The 25,878-nt window shown below is 39.9% G+C and overlaps 1 protein-coding gene across 3 annotated transcripts in view; it reads left to right on the plus strand.

Moving 5' to 3' along the window:
• The window catches only part of LOC307003546 (uncharacterized protein), a 60,176-nt gene extending 37,227 nt beyond the window's left edge, over positions 1-22,949 (plus strand). For all 3 annotated transcript variants that reach the window (XM_079622137.1, XM_079622136.1, XM_079622138.1), the window contains 2 exons: positions 21,728-21,783; positions 21,857-22,949. In XM_079622137.1, coding sequence (XP_079478263.1) covers positions 21,728-21,783; positions 21,857-22,413 — 613 coding nt within the window. In that variant the 3' untranslated portion in view covers positions 22,414-22,949. The remainder of the gene's footprint in view (positions 1-21,727; positions 21,784-21,856) is intronic.
• Positions 22,950-25,878: the final 2,929 nt, after the last annotated feature.

Consider the following 25,878-nt stretch of genomic DNA (forward strand, 5'->3'; position numbering starts at 1 on the left):
GAGTATTTATACTGAGTATTGTGAACTTCATTTGAGTCCACTGAAAATGAATATCTCTTAATATAATACTGCAAACATCTAATGTGTAATCGTGAATGAATTAAAAACATGACATTAACTAAAATCTTTGCAGTTAGCATTTAGCGAACAGTAGCACACACGTATGTGCTAAAGTATTTAGCAGAGGTGGGAGTAAGTCACTAAATGCAAGTCTCAAGTCAAGTCCAAGTCTTAAAGGTGGGGTATGTGATTTGCAAAACGGCTGGCAGATTTTGAAAATACACAACTCAAATGGTCCTACCTTCTTTCTTTTGACTCCACCCATTCAAAGAACATGGACATGGATGGGGGGAGAGGGGGATGGTACGACCGATTGATTGACGCACTTACTGTCCAATGATTCTAGGTGGTCTTGGAAATGATTGGCTGGAGTTTTCGAGTCCTGCCCGTTCCACAGATGATTAAATTGCTTAATTTGTATTTCAGTGCTTCTAACTCAGTGGCTGTAAGTGGGTTAGGAAAGTGATTTTGAAAAAATGGCCAAAAAAGAGTTACATACCCCACCTTTAACATTGCAAGTCAAAGTCAAGTCAAGTCATTACTTTGTAAGGGTCAAGTCAAGTCAAGTCAAGTCATACTCTTTGTCAAGTCAAGTCGCAACTTAGTCATCAAGTCATACCAAGTCGCACACAGGCTCGTTTGACACATTTTTTAACTCAGGGACTTTTGTTACTTATTTACACTCAAAAAATTTAATCATATTTTAAAGTCACCATAATGGTGGATAGCATTTGCTTTAGTTGGGCTCTTGACCCTTAACACTTAAATCTAAAATATTATTTTGGCTGTTATAATTGTGTGTTTGTAAAGCACATTTGTTGTAGGAAAAAAAGCCATGAGAAAGTGAGATCAGGTGATGTTGGCTGTTTACTGGTGTAATATAAAGTCATCGTCACGTAATTGCCTGAATCCCTGAACTTAATCAGTGTCTAACAGTGATGCGCGGGTCAATGTATAAACAACCCGCACCCGACCGACGTTTTCAACTAACCCGCCCGCAACTCAGACCGCAAAAAAAAAGAAAGAAAATATTGTACCCGATCCGCTTCCTGACCTGCGTTTTTTTAAAGTAGCTATAGTAAATGCTCATCGCGTCATGGGCCATAGACGGAGGAACTAGGGGTGCGCATTTTTCTGAATGCTGTATGATATAGCCTAGTGTTTTGTAATAAAGGCTTGATTTATTCATTTATTTCGTTTCATTTTCTTAACAATTAAGATGCTGCATGTGTTTATCCAGTCTAATCGAAGTGTGCGTCTCTCCCCGGACTTTCCCAACAAAAACCCCGCCCCCTCTCAGCAAATACATAAAACTGACATTACTGAGCTATATGCGTTTAAAAGTAGCCTATTAAAATGGCACAATGGCATTGCTCAGTTCAACGTGTTGGGAAATCGGGCATTTTGTCCCGCGTCAGCTTTTATTCAAAAGTTAATAACGCGCTCAACATTCAGGTAAATAAGGATTTCCCGCTGTCATCTCTGCTGCAGACTGAGCTCGTGCGTCATCCTCGCGCAGTTATTCAGCCAATAAAGTGTAGACCTATGTATTTCATAGAACATTGTGTCTAGTAGCTACTATATAAATTACAAAGGTTTAATTGGCATCTTTATTTCAAACGACCCGACCGACCGCGACCCGAATATCATTAAAAATATTTTTGGATGACTCGTAACCGCGGGTGACCGCAGGCACCCGCTCATTTTGGATCAACCCGCGCATCACTGGTGTCTAATACTTTGATCATAGATTTTTATTTTAAATATTTTTTTAGAGTAAAAGTCATTTGATTTTACAACATCAGAGCGATGCTAATTATTAAATAATATAAATGATTTTAAAAACATTTAATACAGTAATCTTCTTCTGTTAAGATGTTACTTAGACATCAAGAATCAGTGTATGATTCTCAACAATGGTGACAATCAATGAAATGCTACATGCTGCAGTGCATGCTGGGTACCACCAATCAAAACTCACCCATATCTCCCAGCATGCACTGATTATCTGGATATTTTGTTTGATTGTCACCATTGTTGAGATTCATACACTGTGCCATAGTAATGCCATAGATTAAAGTTTTTGTTCACTAAATAAATATTTTAAAAAAACATGGATATTATTTTACAAACAATGCTGCTAGATATGCTGTAGAATTAAATTATTATGAATAAAACAATATTAAAAACACAAGTCCAATATAATCAAAGCATTAGGCGGAGAATAAGATCAGTGAGCCAGACAATTGCATGATGATATCATCACCAATTAAAAGCCAACATCACCTGATCTCACTTTCTCATGGCTTTTTTGCTACATCAAATGTGGTTTACAAACAATTAAAATTATAATTAAAAATTATAACAGCCAAAGAATATTTATATTAAAGAGTCAAGGGTCAAGAGCCCAACTAAAGCAAATGCTATCCACCATTATGGTGACTTTAAAATACAAAATATGATTTAATTAAATCGGATATTAAATAAAGTAAATCTGGTTAGTAATAAGTGAAGCTGGTAATGCTGTTTGTGGAGTTGTGTACTCCTCCTCTGCTGAGATCTTCACATATTTAATGTCTTCTTTTATTTTTAGTTGATTTCATCTAAGGCTGTGTCTGAAGTCAGTTGTAGTTCTTGTGTTTCTCTGTTCTTCAGTGATTCTGCTTGTTAACAGCAGGTGTTCATATTTGATGCTCAATCACCACTTAATTATCTCATTTACTTCAACACTGATTCAATGGTACTTTAACTCTGTAGTGTGCACACATATGAACACTGAGCAGTGCTAATTTAACATGGGTGTTTTTCTGTATACGATTACATAAATCTTATCCATTTCATTTACATATGACTGACAAATATGAATCACATTCAGTTTATTAATACAATTACATAAATCTTATCTGTTTCATTTATATATGACTTAAAAATATGAATCACATTCAGATTATTAATTGGTTTCTGTTAAAACTATGTAATCCAAATGGATGGAAATTTGTTATGCAATTCAAATACATAAATCTTATGTTTTGACAAAATTTTTTTTGAGTGTAAATAAGTAACAAAAGTCCCTGAGTTAAAAAATGTGACAAACGAGCCTGTGTGCGACTTGGTATGACTTGTTGCGACTTGACAAAGAGTATGACTTGACTTGACCCTTACAACAGAATGACTTGACTTTGACTTGCAATGTTAAGACTTGGACTTGACTTGAGACTTGCATTTAGTGACTTAAGGCGGGCGTACACGGTGCGAGTTCGGACACTCGGGAGGTCGTGAGATATTGCACACGTTACGAGTCAGTTAAACTGATAATCGCGTCAAAGCAGCTGGTACACGGCACGACTGTCCTCCTGCACGAATTTTATCCCGAGCTGGCGGTTAAACACAGTCTCTGTGAGAGCTTTCAATGTTTCAGGCAATAGCTTCAGATAGAAAAATGACAGAAATGTGTGTGCAAATGCAGATACTGTAACAGTAGCCATTCCGTTCAACATAAAAACATGAGAGAGAGAGAGAGAGTGTGTGTGTGTGTGTGTGTGTGTGTGTGTGACAGTGTATGCGCACGCTGTGTGGTTGCTGCCACTGAGGTATAGCCCCATCGATCTAGCCTGTGAGGCGGTTGCGTATGATTTGGCAATAGGGGACAGCCTATACGCTGGTGAAAATCGGGCCGACTCCCCGAATTTTTTAAACATGTTTAAAAATGATCGGGAGGTCGGGGAGGTGCTCATAACGTGCTCGGCTCGGCTCGTAATTCCTCTCACACGCTGCGAGCCGCGACCATGCGAGCATCACCGATTTGCACTCGATTTCTCCTGAGTGAAAAAATAATCTGCGAGCTCGTAAAACAGCAAAAAATCGCACCGTGTACGCCCGCCTTTACTCCCACCTCTGGTATTTAGCAACGAGATTGTCACTGCATCAGCAACTACACAGTTCCTGCATTTAAATAAAGCAACGGGCAGCATAAAATCAGTGTTACTCTGCTCATCTTTGACTGAAGCACAGGCTCTACTCTCCAGCACAATGGTGACCCACAAAACTCATTAATTAAACTAAAAGATCTCTCCTGTATCATCTTGTGCAAAACACATAAAACACTTCAGTTTAATATTTACTCTCTTTATCAGTTATTGACTTCGCAAAACTTTTTTCTATGAACTTTTACTAACATTTAAGTGAAATTAACTTATTTTGTTTAGTAAACCTGACTGTTAAATTTTACAGAATATTGCTGTTTTTCCTTGATTTTACGGTAATCTACTGGCAGCTGTGGTTGCCAGTAAAATGTTGTTTTTCTACAGTTTTATGCCGTAAATTAATTTACAGTTGATTATCGTTAAATGACACTTCACTCTGTTTTTTTTTTATTTGACACATTTAACCCTTTAAACCCCACTGCAAAATCTTCAGTTTTAAATGAACACTTGTGTGTCCACACTACAGGGTGTTGGAGTAACACTGAAGCAGTGTTGAAGTTAATTATATAATTCGGTGATTAATTAACTGATGATTGAGCATTAGTGATGAACACATGACAAGGACAGAGAAACAACAAGAAGATAAAAAAGTGAAACACAAGAACTACAACTTACTTCAGCCACAGAAGACATGAAATCTCTGAAGATCTCAGCAGAGAAGGATTAAACAACTCTAAAAAATAGCATTACCAGCTTCACTTATTATTAACCAGATTTACTTTTTTTCGTCTATTGAAATTCCTATTGAGAATGGGATTTTCCTTGACTTTGACATTAGTTTTTATTTGGCTGCTTTAACTGTCACATTTGTTGTGGCAGAAGCAAAGCCAACAACACTGAGATCAGGTGTTGCTGGTTATGTTTTGAATATTATGTCATCACATAATGTTTGTCTCTCTGATCTCAATCAGTTTCTTATCACTTATCAAAAATTGTTTTTTTTAACACAGTTTAATTTAATATTACTACACTGTGAAACTAACGCAAAAGACCAAGCAGTGCTATGCAATCGGTTGTGAAGGATTTTTAAACTCATAATTCATAAAAAAAATTGAACTATGGTTTCAGTTAGACAAACACAGACATCAAGAATCAGCCAATGAATCTCAACAATGGTGACAATCAACAAAAAAGATAACATAAAATCTGAACATCACAGAATACGCTACTAAAAGTCAATACAAAACCAACAGCAAAAATAAAAGCAAAAAGTACAAATTAAAGAAAATAACCAGACAATTCAGCTGCATAATTTATTCATGCTGCAATGCATGCTGGGAGTGGTGGCTGATTTTTTTTTTGTACTATGCTGGTACCCAACATGCATTGCAGCATAAAACTTATGATTGTCACCATTGTTGAGATTCATACTCTGATTCTTGATGTCTGTGTGTGTGTCTAGCTGATCTGAAAATTCAAAATGTTCTTAGTATAAACTTTTTAAAATCCGTCATATTTTCTAAATGCCAAATTTCAGAAAAATATCATTCCGTAAAATTACAATAACACCAAAATCAAAAATATAAAACATCAATAATAACATTAGACAACAAATGAGATCAGTGAATTGGGCCACTATATGATGATTGAGACCATTATCAAACAGCCATAGTCATATGATACTGTATTCTTTCAGCTTTTTTTGCCATGGCAAATGTATTTTTAAGACACAGCTACCGCAGCCAAAGAAAAACTAATGTTCAAAGGTCAAGAGCCCAACTAAAGCAAACACTGATCACCATCATGGTAACATCAAATGAAAATAAAATTACATTAAACCTCTGCCACCTTTCAATAAGTCCTTCTGTAGATGTAAATAAAGTCAGGTTAGTAATAAGTGAATCTGGTAATGCTTTTTGTGGAGTTGTTTAATCCTCCTCTGCTAAGATCTTTTGCTAAGATTTCATTTATTTTTTCTTGATTTCATCTTTTTTCTGTTCCTCTTGTTCTGATAGAGGAGTGATTCTGATAGTTAACAGCAGGTGTTCCTCAGTGTCTCAATTAACTTCGAAAATTAACTGAATTAACTATGAAATTATTCACTCAGTCAAGTAGACTATATTAGTGAACTAGGCAATAGTGAATGAGGGTATAGGGTGTGATTTGGAACACAGCCTCTGAGTGTCGACTTTGAGCGCTGTTAATTCACAGTATATTCCTGTAGGCTAGTTTCTCAAAAACGACAAATATCACCCAGAAGGCATTTTTTTACGGTATATTACTGTTTTAATGAAAAACAGCATGTTACTGTAAAATTTGGCCGTTTTTTTACAGCAATTTTTTACAGTGTAGAATACTAATGGGTCTATAATTTGACACCATTTTTTTATCACCAGATTTGTAGATCGGGGATACTACTGCTGCTTTCCAGGAGCATGGAAAAGTATTTTGCCTAACTGACAGGTTGATCAGATGTGCAATAGGGCAAGCAAGTGCGTCCCTGTGTAATTTTAAAAATGAGGTATCCAAACCATGTGAATCCCTTGCTTTTGAATTCTTTAGCGAGGTTATAATTTTTATAACCTCTGATTCAGATATTTCATTTATTTTGAAAATAGGTTTAGTTTTATCAATAGGGATAGATGGTATAGTTTCAGTTGGGATACATTGAGCCAGTTCCCTGACTGAATTTATAAAGAAATCATTAAATGTACTTGCTATCATATCAGTATCTTGGGTCAGGATTCCATTCACTTTGAGTTCAGGTAAAGTTATCCTTTGTTCTTTATTCCTACCAGTTAATTTATTTAAATTTATCCGAATAAGTTTCCCATTTCCTTGAGCTTCATTAATAATTCTAATAAAAAACTCTGCCTTAGACTTTCTTAAATTCCTTAAAACCTTATTCCGGAGAGTTGTAAAAGTGAGCCGGTCGCTACTATGTCCTGATTTTAGAGCCCTCTTTAAAGCAGCGTCTCTTTCTATCATTTATTGCCAGAGAGTGTCATTTAGCCATGGTAAGGTGGTCTTTTGCCCATGTTTACATTTCACCTTTCTTGTGAAGGCTGCTCTTATCTCTGTAACAGTAGAAAAAAAATTCAGCTAATTTCAGTATCTCTACTAGTTAGAAGGTCAGACCAGTCAATTTGGTTTATAGCTTTTTCCAAGTTGATGGTTTCATTTTTCAGAATTTTTTCATAGAATTGATTACATGAGGTCGATTTTACTATTTTTTTTTCTGGTTAGTTTCCTTACCAGCAGTGTAATATTATGATCGGACAGACCATTCAGCAGATTATGTGATGTAATTACTCTCTCAGGTCTATTTGTAAATATTAGATCTTTTTTTGTCTGGGAGGAGTTAGTTATTCTTGTTGGACCTTGTATCAGTTGGGAAAGATTGAATTTATTTGTTATCTCTAAGTTTTTTTCTCTCAGTTTTTTTGTCCCAGTTTATATTAAAGTCGCCCATTAGTATTAACTCCTTTTTACCATCACATTGCTTAAGAATATTATGGAGATGCTCATAAAATATGTTATTGGTTGATGGTGGTCGATATAGGCAAATGACAATGAAAGACATTTGAGGAGATAGTGTCATATTCAACCCAATATACTCCATGTCTATTTCCTGTGACCATTCAATGAGGTTACGTGTTATTGTGTTTTTAACATATACTAGCAATCCCCCACCCTTACTCTTATTTCTATCCCTCCTAAACACATTATACCCAGAAATGTCAAAGGCAGCCTCAGGCGAGTGCTTGTTAAGCCATGTTTCAGACAGACCAAGGAAGTCCAAATTAGAGTGAGACAATAAGTGTTCTAGCTGATTGCTTTTAGAGACAATGCTTCGTATATTTAAATGTCCGCCGAGTAATCCCTTGGGTTTGGATTGCGGATCCCAGATCAGTTTTGCATGATTAAGAGTTTTTAAAAAGTTCATTCTTCGATTTTTCCGAATCGCCGGGTTTAGTCCCCAGTGTTGCCGGTTGAGAAAGGGCTGTCTAACTGGATTTGCGGTTTGGTTGGACTTGTTTTCTTGTGAGGGTGGAGCAGTCAAAGTTTGAAACTCACCGCTACCTGGCATTCGTGGACAGGAGCGCTCTCCACACAGCATCCGAGGCAGGTCCCCGCCAACTGCGGCTAGAACATCCAAAGCAGGGACAGCACACCGTGCATCGGCACCAGAGAAAAGTGCCACAACGGGAGCGCCGCTTCCCAGCCAGGACGAAGTAACCAGGCCACTCCATTCGCCGCCGCTGTCCACCCGGCGCAACAGGCACCCCTCGCGTACACCTCCACTCGCTGACGGAGGCATCGCCAAAGCAGGGGGGAAATCCAGGGCACCCAAAGAAGGCAGCAGGTCAGCGGAGGCCAGACGAGGCCCCGGGTTTAGTTGGATATCACCAGCTAGCAGGAGGATTGCCATCAGGTAGATGATCTTTCTGTGCGGTTGTTTCAAGTTCTCAGCTCCTCGGGTAGCACGGCCATTGTTAAAAAATTTGGCATAGACTACAAGTTGGCTCCATGGGTTGAGTTTGAAGCAATGACGAGCGTCGCGTTCACAGCCAGATTGTTGTTGCCGTTGTTGGCCTGAATGGCAACTTCGCACAGATAGTAGCAATAGTGCAAACACATTGTTCAACACAAATAACTATGTCGGCTAGTTTACTGTTTTTGTGTGTATATTTAGAACACAATCCGTTTTTTTTTTGTAAATTTGTCAATGTTGTTTGCGTGCGCTCCAGCTTGACCTGCCATTGCCATCTCTCTTTATCTCGTGAAGGCTATATAAACATATAGTACCAGTCAAAGGTTTGGACACATTACCATTTTTAATATTTTTGATAGAAGGCTGCATTTATTTGATCAAAAATACAGAAACAACAGTAATATTGTGAAATATTATTACAATTTAAAATAATGATTTTCTATTTTAATATACTTTAAAATATAATTTATTTCTTGACTGGAGTAAGGATGCTGAAAATTCAGTGTCACATGATCCTTCAGAAATCATTATAATATCATGATTTGATAATCAGGTATTATCAATGTTGGAAACTGCTTAATATTTTTTTATAACCTGTGATACTTTTTTTTGGATTCACTGATTAAAAAGAAAAGCATTTATTCAAAATAGAAATCTTTCCTAACAATATAACTTAACACATCCTTTCAAAAAAAGAAAGAAAGGTAGTGTATACTGTTACAAACAGACTCATGGGGGAATGTGAGACAACAGAGCTCAGTTACGGTCCAGTTTCCCGTGCGGGCAGGAATCGCGCAGTCTGTGCAACCATGTCAACATCAGTCTCGGTTTTCCATGACAGGGTGGACTTGGACCTGTTGCTTGTTTGCCATGGCTCTCTTCGGGACCGGTGCTTGGACATGTTCATTGTCACATCTGTTGATAACACAATCAAAGAAACTGTATTATTATCATTATCAATAACTAATGACCATGGATTAAGAAAAAGACAACAGTTTTTGTAATTTCACACAAGAATAGGTAGGCCCTACTTGTATATTATGACGATGTAAACACAATTACATTTCATCAGTAAAATATTACGTCTGTGCACTTACTATCATTCTCGATTGAGAACTGAACGACACGTGCGTGCCCCTCTGCTGTGATGGAGAAGGAGAGCGTGATGCAGACACATTCCTAAAATACTAAAAACAACTGTTAGCATACATTATCCAAAGATGGGCAATTAATGGCCTATATATCTGTTAATGGGCCATAGGACGGAGAAATATCTATTTATGGGCCATAGACCGCGTCACCGCGAGTATCTGTTGATGGCCATATAGACCGCACGCACCTACAGCATTTCAAACATTTACACCTGCATTCACAATCATCTGTGGCAATATTTTAGCAAGATAAGTGTCATAGGCTATAACCAAAATCGAACATTTATATATAATGTCTAGTATTTAGACAGTATCACATTTTACCGGAGGCTGAAATATATTTGCACGAAATCATATTTACACCTAAGCAGATATTCGCAAATAAGCTACATTACGCAAAAGTCAGTATTTTTAGCATGATAATCAGTGTTATAAGCTAATCAAAACGGAGTGAAATATAATACAAATATGTTTAGAGAGTAGGCTAACATCACATTGAAACAGTTTACACGACCATATAGCTATACGAATGTTAGGGATATTGTAAGGCAATCTTTCCTGTAAGATGTCAAAAGCTAACCAAAACTAAGCAAAATATAGTCTGAAAATTCATATGAGTTCTATATAATCAGAAAAAGAATTAGGCTATATAACACTAAACAACTTACTCGAACTTGTATCTTCGGCTGGATCAATTCGCTCTTGAAAATGGAGCCGTTCGTCTTCTGAGATGCGATCTTTCTCTGAGGAAAAGGTGAATTCTTCCTCGCTGTCCATGATCATTTGGAGGACGACTTTACCGGAGAAGCGTGCCATCCTCAAAACGTGATGAACTATCAGTGAACCTGACGAAGAAACTGCGTGTTTTCATGGCATTGATCGGGGGCGTGCGCGAGGCATATAAATCACATAAACTATTAGCATGTGAATAGCGCCGGGGGGCGTGGCGGCATCAGCTCATTAAAAATAATGAAGGGAGAACGAAAAACTGCGCCTCTCCTTGGTTTCAAACGGATTACATAAACTGAGAATATTTGTTTTTTTATATAAATGACTTCATTTAAAAGAAGAGAATTCTAGCTTCATAAAGACAAATCTCTCGTTCCTGAGTGACAAGTATTCGCTGAGTTACAGTTCATTTTCGGACGCGTTTGAGAATGGACTTCCCTGACAGAGAGATAACATTACTTTATACAATGCATTAAATTAATATGAACCCAAACACAAACCAAACAGTAACCAAACCAAGATGAATAAATGCTATAAATGTTGATAATTCTCTGTTGATGCATGCCAGCTAATAGTTTACATGTCATTTCATTATTCTATTATTATTATATGTTAATCTAATATTGATATTAACCTATTTTAATTGTATAATTTCAGTGTTTTTTGTGTGTGTTTTTTTTAACATTTTGATACTTTTTCTTTGCACATTTGGTAGTGGAGAGTTTCAAGCAGTGTTTTTTAATAAAATTGTTTCAATTCACTTAAATTGAGACTTTTGTTTTTCGCCTTTGGTATCGATTTAGTATCGATACCGAGGTATTAGGTTCTGGTATCATACCGAAGACAAAATTGTGGTATCTATCGAGCCATCCCTACGTGTTTGTATTCTGTTGCTTTCGCTCATTCTCGTGCACTCTGTCTTGTCATGTGTTTCGAGTTCGCTCGGACCGTACACTCTTCTGTCCGTGTTGTTGTGTTCGGTGTAGCACGCGGTTCGTGTTTTACATCAGCCGCGTGCTTTCATGTCTTTTTTTTTCTTGTGCTGTGTAGCATGCAGCTTTTGTTTTACACTGGCTGTGTACTGTCATGTTTTGTGTTAAAGGGATACTCTACCGTTTTTTCATATTAAACTATGTTATTCCCTTAACTAAGACGAGTTGATGCATACCTCTCTCGTCTCAGTGCGTGCACTTAATCGCTCAGGCGCGCCGCGACACTTTGATAGCACAGTTCATTCAATAGGGGCCAAGCAGAGAAGCTACCAAACATCTCCACGTTTTCCCTATTTAAATACAGTTACTCAGTAGAGTGAAATACAGTAGAGTGAAAAATCCTCTCACCGGCCCCTGCTCACTCTCACAGAAGATATTACTGCGCCAAGTCGAAGTGCTCCCAAGCACTTGCTATGGTATTCCGCCATACAATATAGTTATCCATTTTACACGCTTAGAAAAGCGCAACGTTTTGTTTTGTGTCACAGTCCTAGGTCGAGTTACACTACTCGAGTAACTGTATTTAAATAGGGAAAACGTGGAGATGTTTGGTAGCTTCTCTGCTTGGCCCCTATTGAATGAACTGGGCTATCAAAGTGTCGCGGCGCGCCAGAGCGATTAAGTGCACGCACTGAGACGAGAGAGGTATGCATCAACTCGTCTTAGTTAAGGGAATAACATAGTTTAATATGAAAAAACGGTAGAGTATCCCTTTAACGTGGCTTATGAATGTTCTCATAGACGGGTTTCTGTGCAATGTCATCACAGAGATGCACACGCAACTAGGGGGCAGAAAGCAGCACTCATTACGGCATATCTAGCAGAAACAGAGATGACACAGAGCTGTTGTGCTGTAAACTGCACTAACCGCCAAAAAGATGGATTTAAAAAAGATACTGCTTTTGGCCGGATTGGGTATCGATCAGACGAGGCTGATCCAAATCCAATATTGTGTGTATACTATTCTGTCATTAAGCCCCACAAAAAGCACAAATACATTATAAAGCATTACAAAGTTTTCGTGGATTATATTATAAGTGTTGAGAAGCCATTTTATAGTCTAATATGAGGTAGAAATTAATATTTAAAGGTGCTGTATGGAGTTTTCAGCAGCATCTAGCGGTGATGTTTCAGATTGCAACCAATACGCTTACAAGCGAGTGCTCGTGCTTTCTTTAGTTTTTTTATTATTATGTGGAGTTTGTGTTGGAGTCTGTGTTGTGCTGGTCGTTTCCTAGTATTAGCAGACTCCATGTCATAAAGTTTCAGTGTCGTCGCTGTTGAGTGCAAAGTCAGTAGACGAGGCGAGAGGCTCGCGAGCGCATGCAGGTCTCAGTCACGGCACTGGATTTCGCGGCAAATCCGACCCGGAGACTTCACATAAAAATAGGAATACTTGCTTTCAGAGGTAATAGCAAAACCAGCCAAGTGGATCATTTTATTGTGAGATTACAACCCCTTCACACACAGGCAATAAAAAATGGATTCATTTTAGTAGAAAAACTCCATTCAGCACCTTTAACCTTATACATTATTTAACCAAATACATTATAAAGCATTACAAAGTTTTCGTGGATTATAATATAAGTGTTGAGAAGCCATTCTATAGTCTAATATGAGGTAGAAATTAATATTTAAGTCGTTAAATTCAAGTTCACGTAAACTCTTCCCTCCGCTGCGGCTGTCAGTCAACACGATGAAAAACTCTCTCCAAGATGATTCAATGTTAATATTATACTTGATCTGTAGATAAAGGTCTATGGTTTCGCATAAAATTACTTTATCTTGCTGGACTGTATTGCTGTACCTTAATCATGTTACTTTCTACCGGGTGTCTCTCACAACACTGGAGTAGAGTCAGAGCACTATGATTGATTCACGCGCACAGTAACTGAAATTTAAAACTGTTAAAAGAAAAGACTGAGTAAACTATTGCATAGATAGATAGTATTTAGATACTATATTATACACTACGCATCAATATGTCTTTCCTCAGGTCTTTTTAACTTCTTAAATGTGGACTATATCTAGCCTACATCCACAGATCACAGGTGTGTGTTTGTGTAACACTAGTGTAATGCGGTCACAGAAGTGTGTTTGTGTAACACTGATGTAATGCGGTCACAGATGTGTGTTTGTGTAACACTGATGTAATGCGGTCACAGGTGTGTGTTTGTGTAACACTGATGTAATGCGGTCACAGATGTGTGTTTGTGTAACACTAGTGTAATGCGGTCACAGGTGTGTGTTTGTGTAACACTGATGTAATGCGGTCACAGGTGTGTGTTTGTGTAACACTGATGTAATGCGGTCACAGATGTGTGTTTGTGTAACACTGATGTAATGCGGTCACAGGTGTGTGTTTGTGTAACACTGATGTAATGCGGTCACAGATGTGTGTTTGTGTAACACTAATGTAATGCGGTCACAGGTGTGTGTTTGTGTAACACTAATGTAATGCGGTCACAGGTGTGTGTTTGTGTAACACTAGTGTAATGCGGTCACAGGTGTGTGTTTGTGTAACACTAATGTAATGCGGTCACAGGTGTGTGTTTGTGTAACACTAATGTAATGCGGTCACAGGTGTGTGTTTGTGTAACACTAATGTAATGCGGTCACAGGTGTGTGTTTGTGTAACACTAATGTAATGCGGTCACAGGTGTGTGTTTGTGTAACACTAGTGTAATGCGGTCACAGGTGTGTGTTTGTGTAACACTGATGTAATGCGGTCACAGGTGTGTGTTTGTGTAACACTAGTGTAATGTTGTCACAGGTGTGTGTTTGTGTAACACTAGTGTTATGTTGTCACAGGTGTGTGTTTGTGTAACACTGATGTAATGCGGTCACAGGTGTGTGTTTGTGTAACACTAGTGTTATGTTGTCACAGGTGTGTGTTTGTGTAACACTGATGTAATGCGGTCACAGGTGTGTGTTTGTGTAACACTAGTGTAATGCGGTCACAGATGTGTGTTTGTGTAACACTGATGTAACCTGTGAGCGCATTACATCAGTGTAATGCGGTCACAGGTGTGTGTTTGTGTAACACTGATGTAATGCGGTCACAGGTGTGTGTTTGTGTAACACTGATGTAATGCGGTCACAGATGTGTGTTTGTGTAACACTGATGTAATGCGGTCACAGGTGTGTGTTTGTGTAACACTAGTGTAATGCGGTCACAGGTGTGTGTTTGTGTAACACTGATGTAATGCGGTCACAGGTGTGTGTTTGTGTAACACTAGTGTAATGATGTCACAGGTGTGTGTTTGTGTAACACTGATGTAATGCGGTCACAGATGTGTGTTTGTGTAACACTAGTGTTATGTTGTCACAGGTGTGTGTTTGTGTAACACTGATGTAATGCGGTCACAGGTGTGTGTTTGTGTAACACTAGTGTAATGTCACAGGTGTGTGTTTGTGTAACATTAATGTAATGCGGTCACAGGTGTGTGTTTGTGTAACACTGATGTAATGCGGTCACAGATGTGTGTTTGTGTAACACTAGTGTAATGTTGTCACAGGTGTGTGTTTGTGTAACATTAATGTAATGCGGTCACAGGTGTGTGTTTGTGTAACATTAATGTAATGCGGTCACAGGTGTGTGTTTGTGTAACACTAGTGTAATGTTGTCACAGGTGTGTGTTTGTGTAACACTAATGTAATGCGGTCACTGGTGTGTGTTTGTGTAAAACTAGTGTAATGTTGTCACAGGTGTGTGTTTGTGTAACATAAATGTAATGCGGTCACAGGTGTGTGTTTGTGTAACACTAGTGTAATGCGGTCACAGATGTGTGTTTGTGCAACACTAGTGTAATGTTGTCACAGGTGTGTGTTTGTGTAACACTGGTGTAATGCGGTCACAGGTGTGTGTTTGTGTAACACTGGTGTAATGTTGTCACAGGTGTGTGTTTGTGTAACACTGATGTAATGCGCTCACAGGTGTGTGTTTGTGTAACACTAATGTAATGCGCTCACAGCTGTGTGTTTGTGTAACACTAATTTAGTGCGGTCACAGGTGTGTGTTTGTGTAACACTAATGTAGTGCGGTCACAGGTGTGTGTTTGTGTAACACTGATGTAATGCGGTCACAGGTGTGTGTTTGTGTAACACTAGTGTAATGCGGTCACAGGTGTGTGTTTGTGTAACACTGATGTAATGCGGTCACAGGTGTGTGTTTGTGTAACACTAGTGTAATGATGTCACAGGTGTGTGTTTGTGTAACACTGATGTAATGCGGTCACAGATGTGTGTTTGTGTAACACTAGTGTTATGTTGTCACAGGTGTGTGTTTGTGTAACACTGATGTAATGCGGTCACAGGTGTGTGTTTGTGTAACACTTGTGTAATGCGGTCACAGGTGTGTGTTTGTGTAACATTAATGTAATGCGGTCACAGGTGTGTGTTTGTGTAACACTGATGTAATGCGGTCACAGATGTGTGTTTGTGTAACACTAGTGTAATGTTGTCACAGGTGTGTGTTTGTGTAACATTAATGTAATGCGGTCACAGGTGTGTGTTTGTGTAACACTAATGTAATGCGGTCACTGGTGTGTGTTTGTGTAAAACTAGTGTAATGTTGTCACAGGTGTGTGTTTGTGTAACACTAGTGTAATGCGGTCACAGATGTGTGTTTGTGCAACACTAGTGTAATGTTGTCACAGGTGTGTGTTTGTGTAACACTGGTGTAATACGGTCACAGGTGTGTGTTTGTGTAACACTGGTGTAATGTTGTCACAGGTGTGTGTTTTTGTAACACTGATGTAATGCGGTCACAGATGTGGGTTTGTGTAACACTGTTGTAATGCGCTCACAGGTGTGTGTTTGTGTAACACTGATGTAATGCGCTCACAGCTGTGTGTTTGTGTAACACTAATGTAGTGCGGTCACAGGTGTGTGTTTGTGTAACACTGATGTAATGCGGTCACAGGTGTGTGTTTGTGTAACACTGATGTAATGCGGTCACAGGTGTGTGTTTGTGTAACACTAGTGTAATGCGGTCACAGGTGTGTGTTTGTGTAACACTGATGTAATGCGGTCACAGGTGTGTGTTTGTGTAACACTAGTGTAATGATGTCACAGGTGTGTGTTTGTGTAACACTGATGTAATGCGGTCACAGATGTGTGTTTGTGTAACACTAGTGTTATGTTGTCACAGGTGTGTGTTTGTGTAACACTGATGTAATGCGGTCACAGGTGTGTGTTTGTGTAACACTAGTGTAATGTTGTCACAGGTGTGTGTTTGTGTAACATTAATGTAATGCGGTCACAGGTGTGTGTTTGTGTAACACTGATGTAATGCGGTCACAGATGTGTGTTTGTGTAACACTAGTGTAATGTTGTCACAGGTGTGTGTTTGTGTAACATTAATGTAATGCGGTCACAGGTGTGTGTTTGTGTAACACTAATGTAATGCGGTCACTGGTGTGTGTATGTGTAAAACTAGTGTAATGTTGTCACAGGTGTGTGTTTGTGTAACATAAATGTAATGCGGTCACAGGTGTGTGTTTGTGTAACACTAGTGTAATGCGGTCACAGATGTGTGTTTGTGCAACACTAGTGTAATGTTGTCACAGGTGTGTGTTTGTGTAACACTGGTGTAATGCGGTCACAGGTGTGTGTTTGTGTAACACTGGTGTAATGTTGTCACAGGTGTGTGTTTGTGTAACACTGGTGTAATGCGGTCACAGATGTGTGTTTGTGCAACACTAGTGTAATGTTGTCACAGGTGTGTGTTTGTGTAACACTAGTGTAATGTTGTCACAGGTGTGTGTTTGTGTAACACTGGTGTAATGCGGTCACAGGTGTGTGTTTGTGTAACACTGATGTAATGCGGTCACAGATGTGGGTTTGTGTAACACTGTTGTAATGCGCTCACAGGTGTGTGTTTGTGTAACACTAATGTAATGCGCTCACAGCTGTGTGTTTGTGTAACACTAATGTAGTGCGGTCACAGGTGTGTGTTTGTGTAACACTAATGTAGTGCGGTCACAGGTGTGTGTTTGTGTAACACTAGTGTAATGCGGTCACAGGTGTGTGTTTGTGTAACACTGATGCATTTCACTTCCCAGTGAAATGCTCTCAGACAGCAAGTGCAGTGAGTTCGCTTCTTTCTTCTCTGAGAAAATCAATAATATCAGAAAGGTGATCAGCACATGCTTGAGTTGCACTGGGGTCACACAGATCAGACCACAACCTGAGAAAGTAGTTACTATGTCTGATTTCAAAGAAATTGATGGCAACATTTTAGAAGAAACCGTACAGCACCTTAAAACATCAACCTGCACCCTTGACGCTCTTCCCACATCTTTCTTCAAAAGTGTGTTAAACAGCTTAGAAGCAGATCTGCTAGAAGTGGTAAATGCCTCACTTCTCTCTGGAAGTTTTCCAAACTCCCTGAAAACTGCAGTTGTCAAACCCCTCCTGAAAAAAAGCAATCTGGATAAGACTATATTAAGCAACTAGAACGATCTCAAATCTTCCTTTCATTGGCAAGATCATTGAAAAAGTTGTTTTCAATCAGCTGAACAAATTCTTAAGCTCGAATGAATACTTTGACAATTTTCAATCTGGTTTCCGATCGCATCACAGCACAGAGACAGCGCTCATAAAGATAATTAACGATATTTGCTTAAATTCTGATACAGGCAAATTATCAGTACTGGTACTACTCGACCTCAGTGCTGCATTTCACACTGTAGATCACAACATACTTCTTGACAGGCTGGAAAACTGGGTGGGTCTTTCTGGGATAGTCCTAAAATGGTTCAGGTCATACTTAGAAGCGAGAGGTTATTATGCGAGTATAGGAGACCATAAGTCTGAGTGGACATCCATGACATGCGGAGTTCCTCAAGGCTCAATTCTTGCGCCACTCCTATTCAACCTGTACATGCTTCCAATGAGCCAAATAATGAGAAAGAACCAAATCTCTCACCACAGCTATGCAGACGACACACAGATCTACTTAGCCCTATCGCCTAACGATTACAGCCCCATTGACTCCCTGTTCCAATGCATTGATGAAGTCAACAGTTGGATGTGCCAAAACTTTCTTCAGTTAAACAAAGACAAAACTGAAGTCATTGCGTTTGGAAACAAAGATGAAGTTCTCAAGGTGAATGCATACCTCCACTCTAGAGGTCAAACAACTAAAAATCAAGTCAGGAATCTTGGTGTGTCTCTAGAGTCAGACCTTAGCTTCAGTAGTCATGTCAAAGCAATAACTAAATCAGCATACTATCATCTGAAAAATATTGCAAGAATTAGATGCTTTGTTTCCAGTCAAGACTTAGAAAAACTTGTGCATGCTTTCATCACCAGCAGGGTGGATTATTGTAATGGACTCCTTACTGGCCTTCCCAAAAATACCATAAGACAGTTGCAGGTCGTACAGAACGCTGCCGCCAGGATCCTGAGCAGAACCAGAAAATATGAACACATCACACCAGTCCTCAGGTCTTTACACTGGCTCCCAGTCACATTTAGGATTGATTTTAAAGTATTATTACTGGTATATAAACCATTTAATGGCCTAGGACCTCAATACATTGCAGATATGCTCACTGAATATAAACCAACAGATCACTCAGATCATTAGGATCACATCAACTAGAAATACCAAGGGTTCACTCAAAGCAAGGAGAGTCCGCTTTTAGCTATTATGCCAGCCACAGCTGGAACCAGCTTCCAGAAGAGATCAGGTGTGCTCCTACTGTAGCCACATTCAAATCTAGACTCAAAACACTTCTGTTTAACATTGCATTTACTGAATGAGCATTGTGCCACTGTGCGTCCGACTGTTTGCACTGTATTTTATTATTTTATTTTTATTTTTTACTCTAAACTGTTTTAATTATTCTTATTTCTTTTGATTATTTTAATTTCTATGTAAAGCACTTTGAATTACCATTGTGTATGAAATGTGCTATATGAATAAACTTGGAATAAACTATGAATAAACTTGCCTTGCCTTGATGTAATACGGTCACAGGTGTGTGTTTGTGTAACACTAATGTAATGCGGTCACAGGTGTGTGTTTGTGTAACACTAATGTAATGCGCTCACAGGTGTGTGTGTGTTTGTGTAACTGATGTAATGCGGTCATAGGTGTGTGTTTGTGTGTGTTTGTGTAACACTAATGTAATGCGCTCACAGGTGTGTGTGTGTGTGTGTGTGTGTGTGTGTGTGTGTGTGTGTAACACTGATGTAATGCGGTCACAGGTGTGTGTGTGTGTGTTTGTATAACACTGATGTAATGCGGTCACAGTTGTGTGTGTGTGTGTAACACTGATGTAATGCGCTCACAGGTGTGTGTGTGTGTGTGTGTTTTGTGTAACACTAATGTAATGCAGTCACAGGTGTGTGTTTGTGTAACACTAATGTAATGCGCTCACAGGTGTGTGTGTGTGTGTGTGTGTTTGTGTAACTGATGTAATGTGGTCATAGGTGTGTGTTTGTGTGTGTGTGTGTGTGTGTGTGTTTGTGTAACATTAATGTAATGCGCTCACAGGTGTGTGTGTGTGTGTGTGTGTAACACTAATGTAATGCGGTCACAGGTGTGTGTGTGTTTGTTTGTATAACACTAATGTAATGTGGTCACAGGTGTGTGTGTGTTTGTTTGTATAACACTAATGTAATGCGGTCACAGGTTTGTGTGTGTTTGTGTAACACTGATGTAATGCGGTCACAGGTGTGTGTGTGTTTGTTTGTATAACACTAATGTAATGCGGTCACAGGTTTGTGTGTGTTTGTGTAACACTGATGTAATGCGGTCACAGTTGTGTGTGTGTGTGTGTGTGTGTGTGTGTGTGTTTGTGTGTGTATGTGTGTGTGTGTAACACTAGTGTAATGCGGTCACAGGAGTGTGTTTGTGTAACACTGATGTAATGCGGTCACAGGAGTGTGTTTGTGTAACACTGATGTAATGCGGTCACAGGTGTGTGTTTGTGTAACACTGATGTAATGCGGTCACAGGAGTGTGTTTGTGTAACACTAGTGTAATGCGGTCACTGGTGTGTGTTTGTGTTACACTAATGTAATGCGGTCACAGGTGTGTGTGTGTGTAACACTAGTGTAATGCGGTCACAGGTGTGTGTGTGTGTAACACTGATGTAATGCGGTCACAGGTGTGTGTTTGTGTTACACTAATGTAATGCGGTCACAGGTGTGTGTGTGTGTAACACTGATGTAATGCGGTCACAGGTGTGTGTTTGTGTTACACTAATGTAATGCGGTCACAGGTGTGTGTGTGTGTAACACTAGTGTAATGTTGTCACAGGTGTGTGTGTGTGTGTGTGTGTGTGTGTGAGTGTGAGACCACGGTCTGGCTGTAGAGAGAGGTGTGTGTGTGAGACCACGGTCTGGCTGTGGAGAGAGGTGTGTGTGTGAGACCACGGTCTGGCTGTGGAGAGAGGGGTGTGTGTGTGTGTGTGTGTGTGTGTGTGAGACCACGGTCTGGCTGTAGAGAGAGGTGTGTGTGTGTGAGACCACGGTCTGGCTGTAGAGAGAGGTGTGTGTGTGTGTGTGTAACACTGATGTAATGCGCTCACAGGTGTGTGTGTGTGTGCGCGCGCCAAATTCAGATAAATTAAATCATATTTTGGGAGAAAACTCTAGCTCAATCACAACAGCAGCAAAGTACGAGAGTCAGCCAGTGGACACAACTAAAAGTCTGAATGTTGGAACAAATGTACGAAAGTGTTTTTTTATTTTTTTTATATTTTTTGTATTCATGCATTTGTTTACTAATTCATTTTATTGATCTGTTCAATGTAATGGCCAATGCTTTGGCAATACTGTACAAGTAAAGCTCATTTGAATTTGAATTTGAGAGAGAGAAGTGAAGAAGAGAATAGAGAAGAAGAGAGAAGGAGAGAATAAAAAAGAGAGGAGAGAAGAGAAGTGAAGAAAAGAGAGAGAAGAGAAGAAGAGAGAAGGAGAAGAGAGAGAAGAAGAGAAGAGAAGAAGAGCAGCTGCTGTTATGTAATAATGTAGTGTAAATGATTCACACTTATAAGCGCATCATTATTCTCCTGAAGTCCAGTGGAGACTGAGACGCCGGCGCTAGAACACAATATTCTGTTTCTCAATATTTACTGATTTAGTCTCAGATACAGGACATGATCATTCACTCTACAAGCAGCTGCTGTTCGTTACCATGGCAACCGCAGGTGTTGTTCGTTATCATGGCAACTGCAGGTGTTGTTTGTGCGTTTATAATAATTATACATTATTTAAAGTTATTCTATATTTGTCAAAATATTGATATATTGTAGGAATTCATTTGTCCCTCGATGCAAGCCAATGTCAACTGTGTGTGTGTGTGTGTGTGTGTGTGTGTGTGTGTGTGTGTGTGTGTGTGTGTGTGTGTGTGTGTTCTAGTGTGGATCACGGTTCAGAAGTTAAAGAGTTCATGATGACATCAAGACTACACAGATGTAAGTCCTCAAACACAGTTGTAGTGTGTGTTGTTGTAAATGTTGCTGTTGTAATGTGTGTTCTTGTGTTCAGATGCCGTTGATCTCACACTGGATCCAAACACAGCACACACTCTCCTCGCTCTGTCTGAGGAGAACAGAAAGGTGACGAGTGTGTTAGAGAGTCAGTCGTATCCTGATCATCCAGAGAGATTTGATCATCATCCTCAGGTTCTGTGTGGAGAGAGTCTGACTGGACGCTGTTACTGGGAGTGTGAATGGAGTGGAAGTGTTTATATCTCAGTGTCGTATAAAGGAATCCAGAGGAAAGGACGGAGTGATGACTGTGAGTTTGGATGTAATGAGAAGTCCTGGAGTCTGTTCTGCTCTGATCACACACTCTCTGTCCGTCACAATTATAACTCCACTGCTGTTTCTGCTGCTCCAGGATCCTGTAAGAGAGCAGGAGTGTTTGTGGACGTGTCGGCCGGCACTCTGTCCTTCTACAGCGTCTCTGACACACACACACTCACACGCTTACACACATTCACACACACATTCACTGAACCCCTCTGTGCTGGATTTAGACTTCCTTATTCAAACTCTTCAGTGTCTCTGTGTCACATTACACAACACACACACACACTCTGACTGACACACACACACACACACCGTTATATTATCACCATTATTGATGTTCATACACTTTATTAGACACACACACACACACACACACTTTATTTGTGCACAATGTGTTATTAAATCCTTCAGATGATCTGATTAAAACACTGCTGGATCTCGAAGGATTATTATAATCAATAATGAGAGATGAATAACACATGATGTGTATAATCATAGAGATAACTGTAGATGAACATGAGTCTTCTGTCTCCTCCAGTATTTCACTGTTAATTCACATGTTTTATTACAGTTTAATCATGTTATTGTAGTTTATGGTCAATAATCGCTTGTTCTGTGTCCGTCTGAACATGTTTCTTCAGTTGTTGATCTTTGACTGTTATTTTCATTCATGATAAACGTTTGTCGCCCTGAGTTTCACTGTTTTTACACGTTTGCTTCTTAATGTCCAGTTTTGACTGAGTCACTTTATGAATCTTGTTATCACTATAGGCTTCGGGTTAATGTCCAGTTATTACTATAGTAAATACATGCAGCAATGTATAAAGTTACCAAAAAGAAAAACATGAATGAAGTTTTTAGAAATGGTCGCCGTATTAATGTTTGTTTCATATGTTTTTTTTTTTAAAAAACGTTTTAATTATTTACTACAAAGTTTAAAAACTTAAATTTAAATATAGGGTTAGGGTTCAATCCCATAGACATTGCATTGCGACCAACTTTGACCACTCGTAGCTCAGAGCGAGGATTTCGCAGAAGCGTGTGGGTCTCCAGATCTGAAGAGGCTGACAGGCTCTGTAAGAACATGCCTCACAATGGGGTAAAAGTTGCACCCCTGGGGTGCAGGAGCTGCCCAAAGTTGCCCCATAGACACACTATGGTGTCGGACGGCCCATGAAACGCATGCGTTTCTCCTACTATGGTAAATTGCATAGGGATTTTGTATTGAACATAACTCTGGATCACGACCAATCAGTCTTTCAGGATCATTGTGAAGCTATCAAGCCACGCCCTAGCAACCATTTAGAGCATCATAGCAACAAGTTCCATTTACTTCCATTGAAAGAGATCAAAGGGATATCTCCGGACTGAATTGTCATAGAAACATGAGTGTGGTCTCGTCTGACTCTGGGCATCAAACAGCCAATCGCGAATCAGCTCAACACTTCCTAGCCCCTCCCTAGCAACCATTGGCGAGCACCTTGGCAACCAAAATCCATACAGGGATATCTTCCATTCTGAATGTCACCGAGTCGTGGCAGTTGGTTTATATCATTCATACTGACAAAGAAGCCTTTGGAGTTTCATCATTGGCGGCTGCTAAGCCACTCCCTAGCAACCAAATAGAGTACCCTAGCAACCGTTTTGCAAGAACTATGCATCAGAACATCGTATAGAGATGGTGGTTGGCTCTTTTGAGATGCTTTTGGAGACAGTGCCTATATACCTGCATTATATGACTGACAGACAAGAACGGTTTGACCTAAAAATATCAAAATTTAAACTACTGCTGAGACAAAGACACCTACATCTTGGATGCACTTCAGGTAAGCTAAAACACACCAAAATTTTATTTCAAAGTGAACTATCCCTTTATGTAATATGCCATTTATGGGTTTTGACAGTTGCACATACAGTGAATAATGTCAGAGAATGATAAGGGGCTGCACACAAATATCAGCAGCAGAATCTGAACTCCTGACCGCTAGTCACAACTGGACGAGACTGTTTAAACTGGACGAGACCAGCAGTCTACACTGGACATGACAGACCATTGCAAGTCCATTTGTGTTTCCTAACAGAACTAAGAGCTCGGAGTACGTCAGGAATAGAGAGTGGCATCAGTTTACTGTCTGGGTTTAGTCATGTGACTATAATGGACATCTATTGTCTTTGTCCAGTCTAGACACAGTGTTATGAAATAGCAGCTCAACCGCATGTTCTCAGTGTCCCACGACCTCAAGCTTAACCTGACACTCCTGTGCATGAACAACAAGTTATGCGGCAGTTCATCGGACTCAAATCTTGCAGATGGTTGGAAATTGAAATCCATATGGCTTAGTGTCATGTTTAGTGGTTCCCTGTCTTGTCTATTAATTATCCCAGGTGTTTCTCATTTCCCACGCCCCCTTGTTATCCTGTTTAACTCGTTTGTCTCTGATTATTTCAGATTTTTTGCCCTGTCTTTGTGAGTTCTTGTTTAATGTTAGATTGTTAACGTTGATGTTGGTTGTTCTTGTTCCTGAGTCCCGTCCAGATTCTCCTTCTCCGTCAAGAGAATCGCTCCATAGAAGAGTACGTCGCGGACTTCATTGAACTGGCGCATTTCGCACAAATGAGCACCCAGTGCTTGAAGATCTTCTTCCGCAGGGGATTATCAGAACCACTCCGGTCTCAGATGCCCGAACCTGATCCGCACGGGTCTTTAGAGTGGTATATTGACCTTGCCCTGTTGTGGAGCGGCTCTTCGTTTACTGTGGGCGTGGAGGAGAAGAAGCTGTGAGAGTCCGCGCTTTACGTCTGCCCAGCCGAACCCGCGCTTCACGTCTGCCCAGCCGAGCCCGCGCTTCACGTCTGCCCAGCCGAGACCGCGCTTCACGTCTGCCCAGCCGAACCCGCGCTTCACGTCAGCCCAGCCGAACCCGCGCTTCACGTCAGCCCAGCCGAACCCGCGCTTCACGTCAGCCCAGCTGAGACCGCGCTCCACGAGTCTAGTGAGTCAAGTGCCGAGCCGAGTGAATCAAGCCAAGTGAGTGAATCAAGCCCAGTGACGCGCCGTCGCAGGAGGAGGAGAAGGAGGACTCGTTCGGCTCGCCAGGCTCCGGTGTATGGCGTTCCGATCGGTTCTTTAATATGACTTTGCAGCACGCACTCGTCTCAATGAACGTGACGTCTGCGTCTGCTGAACGTGACGTCTGCGTCTGCAGAACGTCTCGTCTGCGTCTGCCACATCACTCGTTCGTCTGCCGAACGTCTCGTCTGCGTCTTCCGAACGTCTCGTCTGCGTTTGCCACATCACTCGTTCGTCTCGTCTGCGACTGCTGGTTTCCAGCACATTCTACACACTTATTCGTTCTTTATTATTTTTCCCCACTTATCTTCAATTGTATTTTATTAGCAATTAAGTGATTTTTACCTTGCTTATGTATAGCTTTTTATTCCAAATAGTAAATATTAATTTACCCAAATGATCATGTTAAAATTTGTTTGCCATTGTTTCTTGTCAACATATCCACAGATAGCCTACTTATGAATAAATCATAAAAAAGCATGTATGTAGCCTACTATTCACCACTAGGAGTCTCTTGACCAATACAAAAGAACGTAGTTGTAAACATTTGGGCTGATTTAACCAGAGGTGTCAAAAGTATTCACATTCATTACTCAAGTAGAAGTACAGATACTAGGGTTTAAAATGACTTTTGTAAAAGTTGAAGTATCAACTCAAGCTTTTTACTCAAGTAAAAGTGTAAAAGT

This window comes from Phoxinus phoxinus, assembly GCF_949152265.1.
Source record: "Phoxinus phoxinus genome assembly, chromosome: 1".
In the NCBI taxonomy this organism is placed as follows: Eukaryota; Metazoa; Chordata; class Actinopteri; order Cypriniformes; family Leuciscidae; genus Phoxinus; species Phoxinus phoxinus.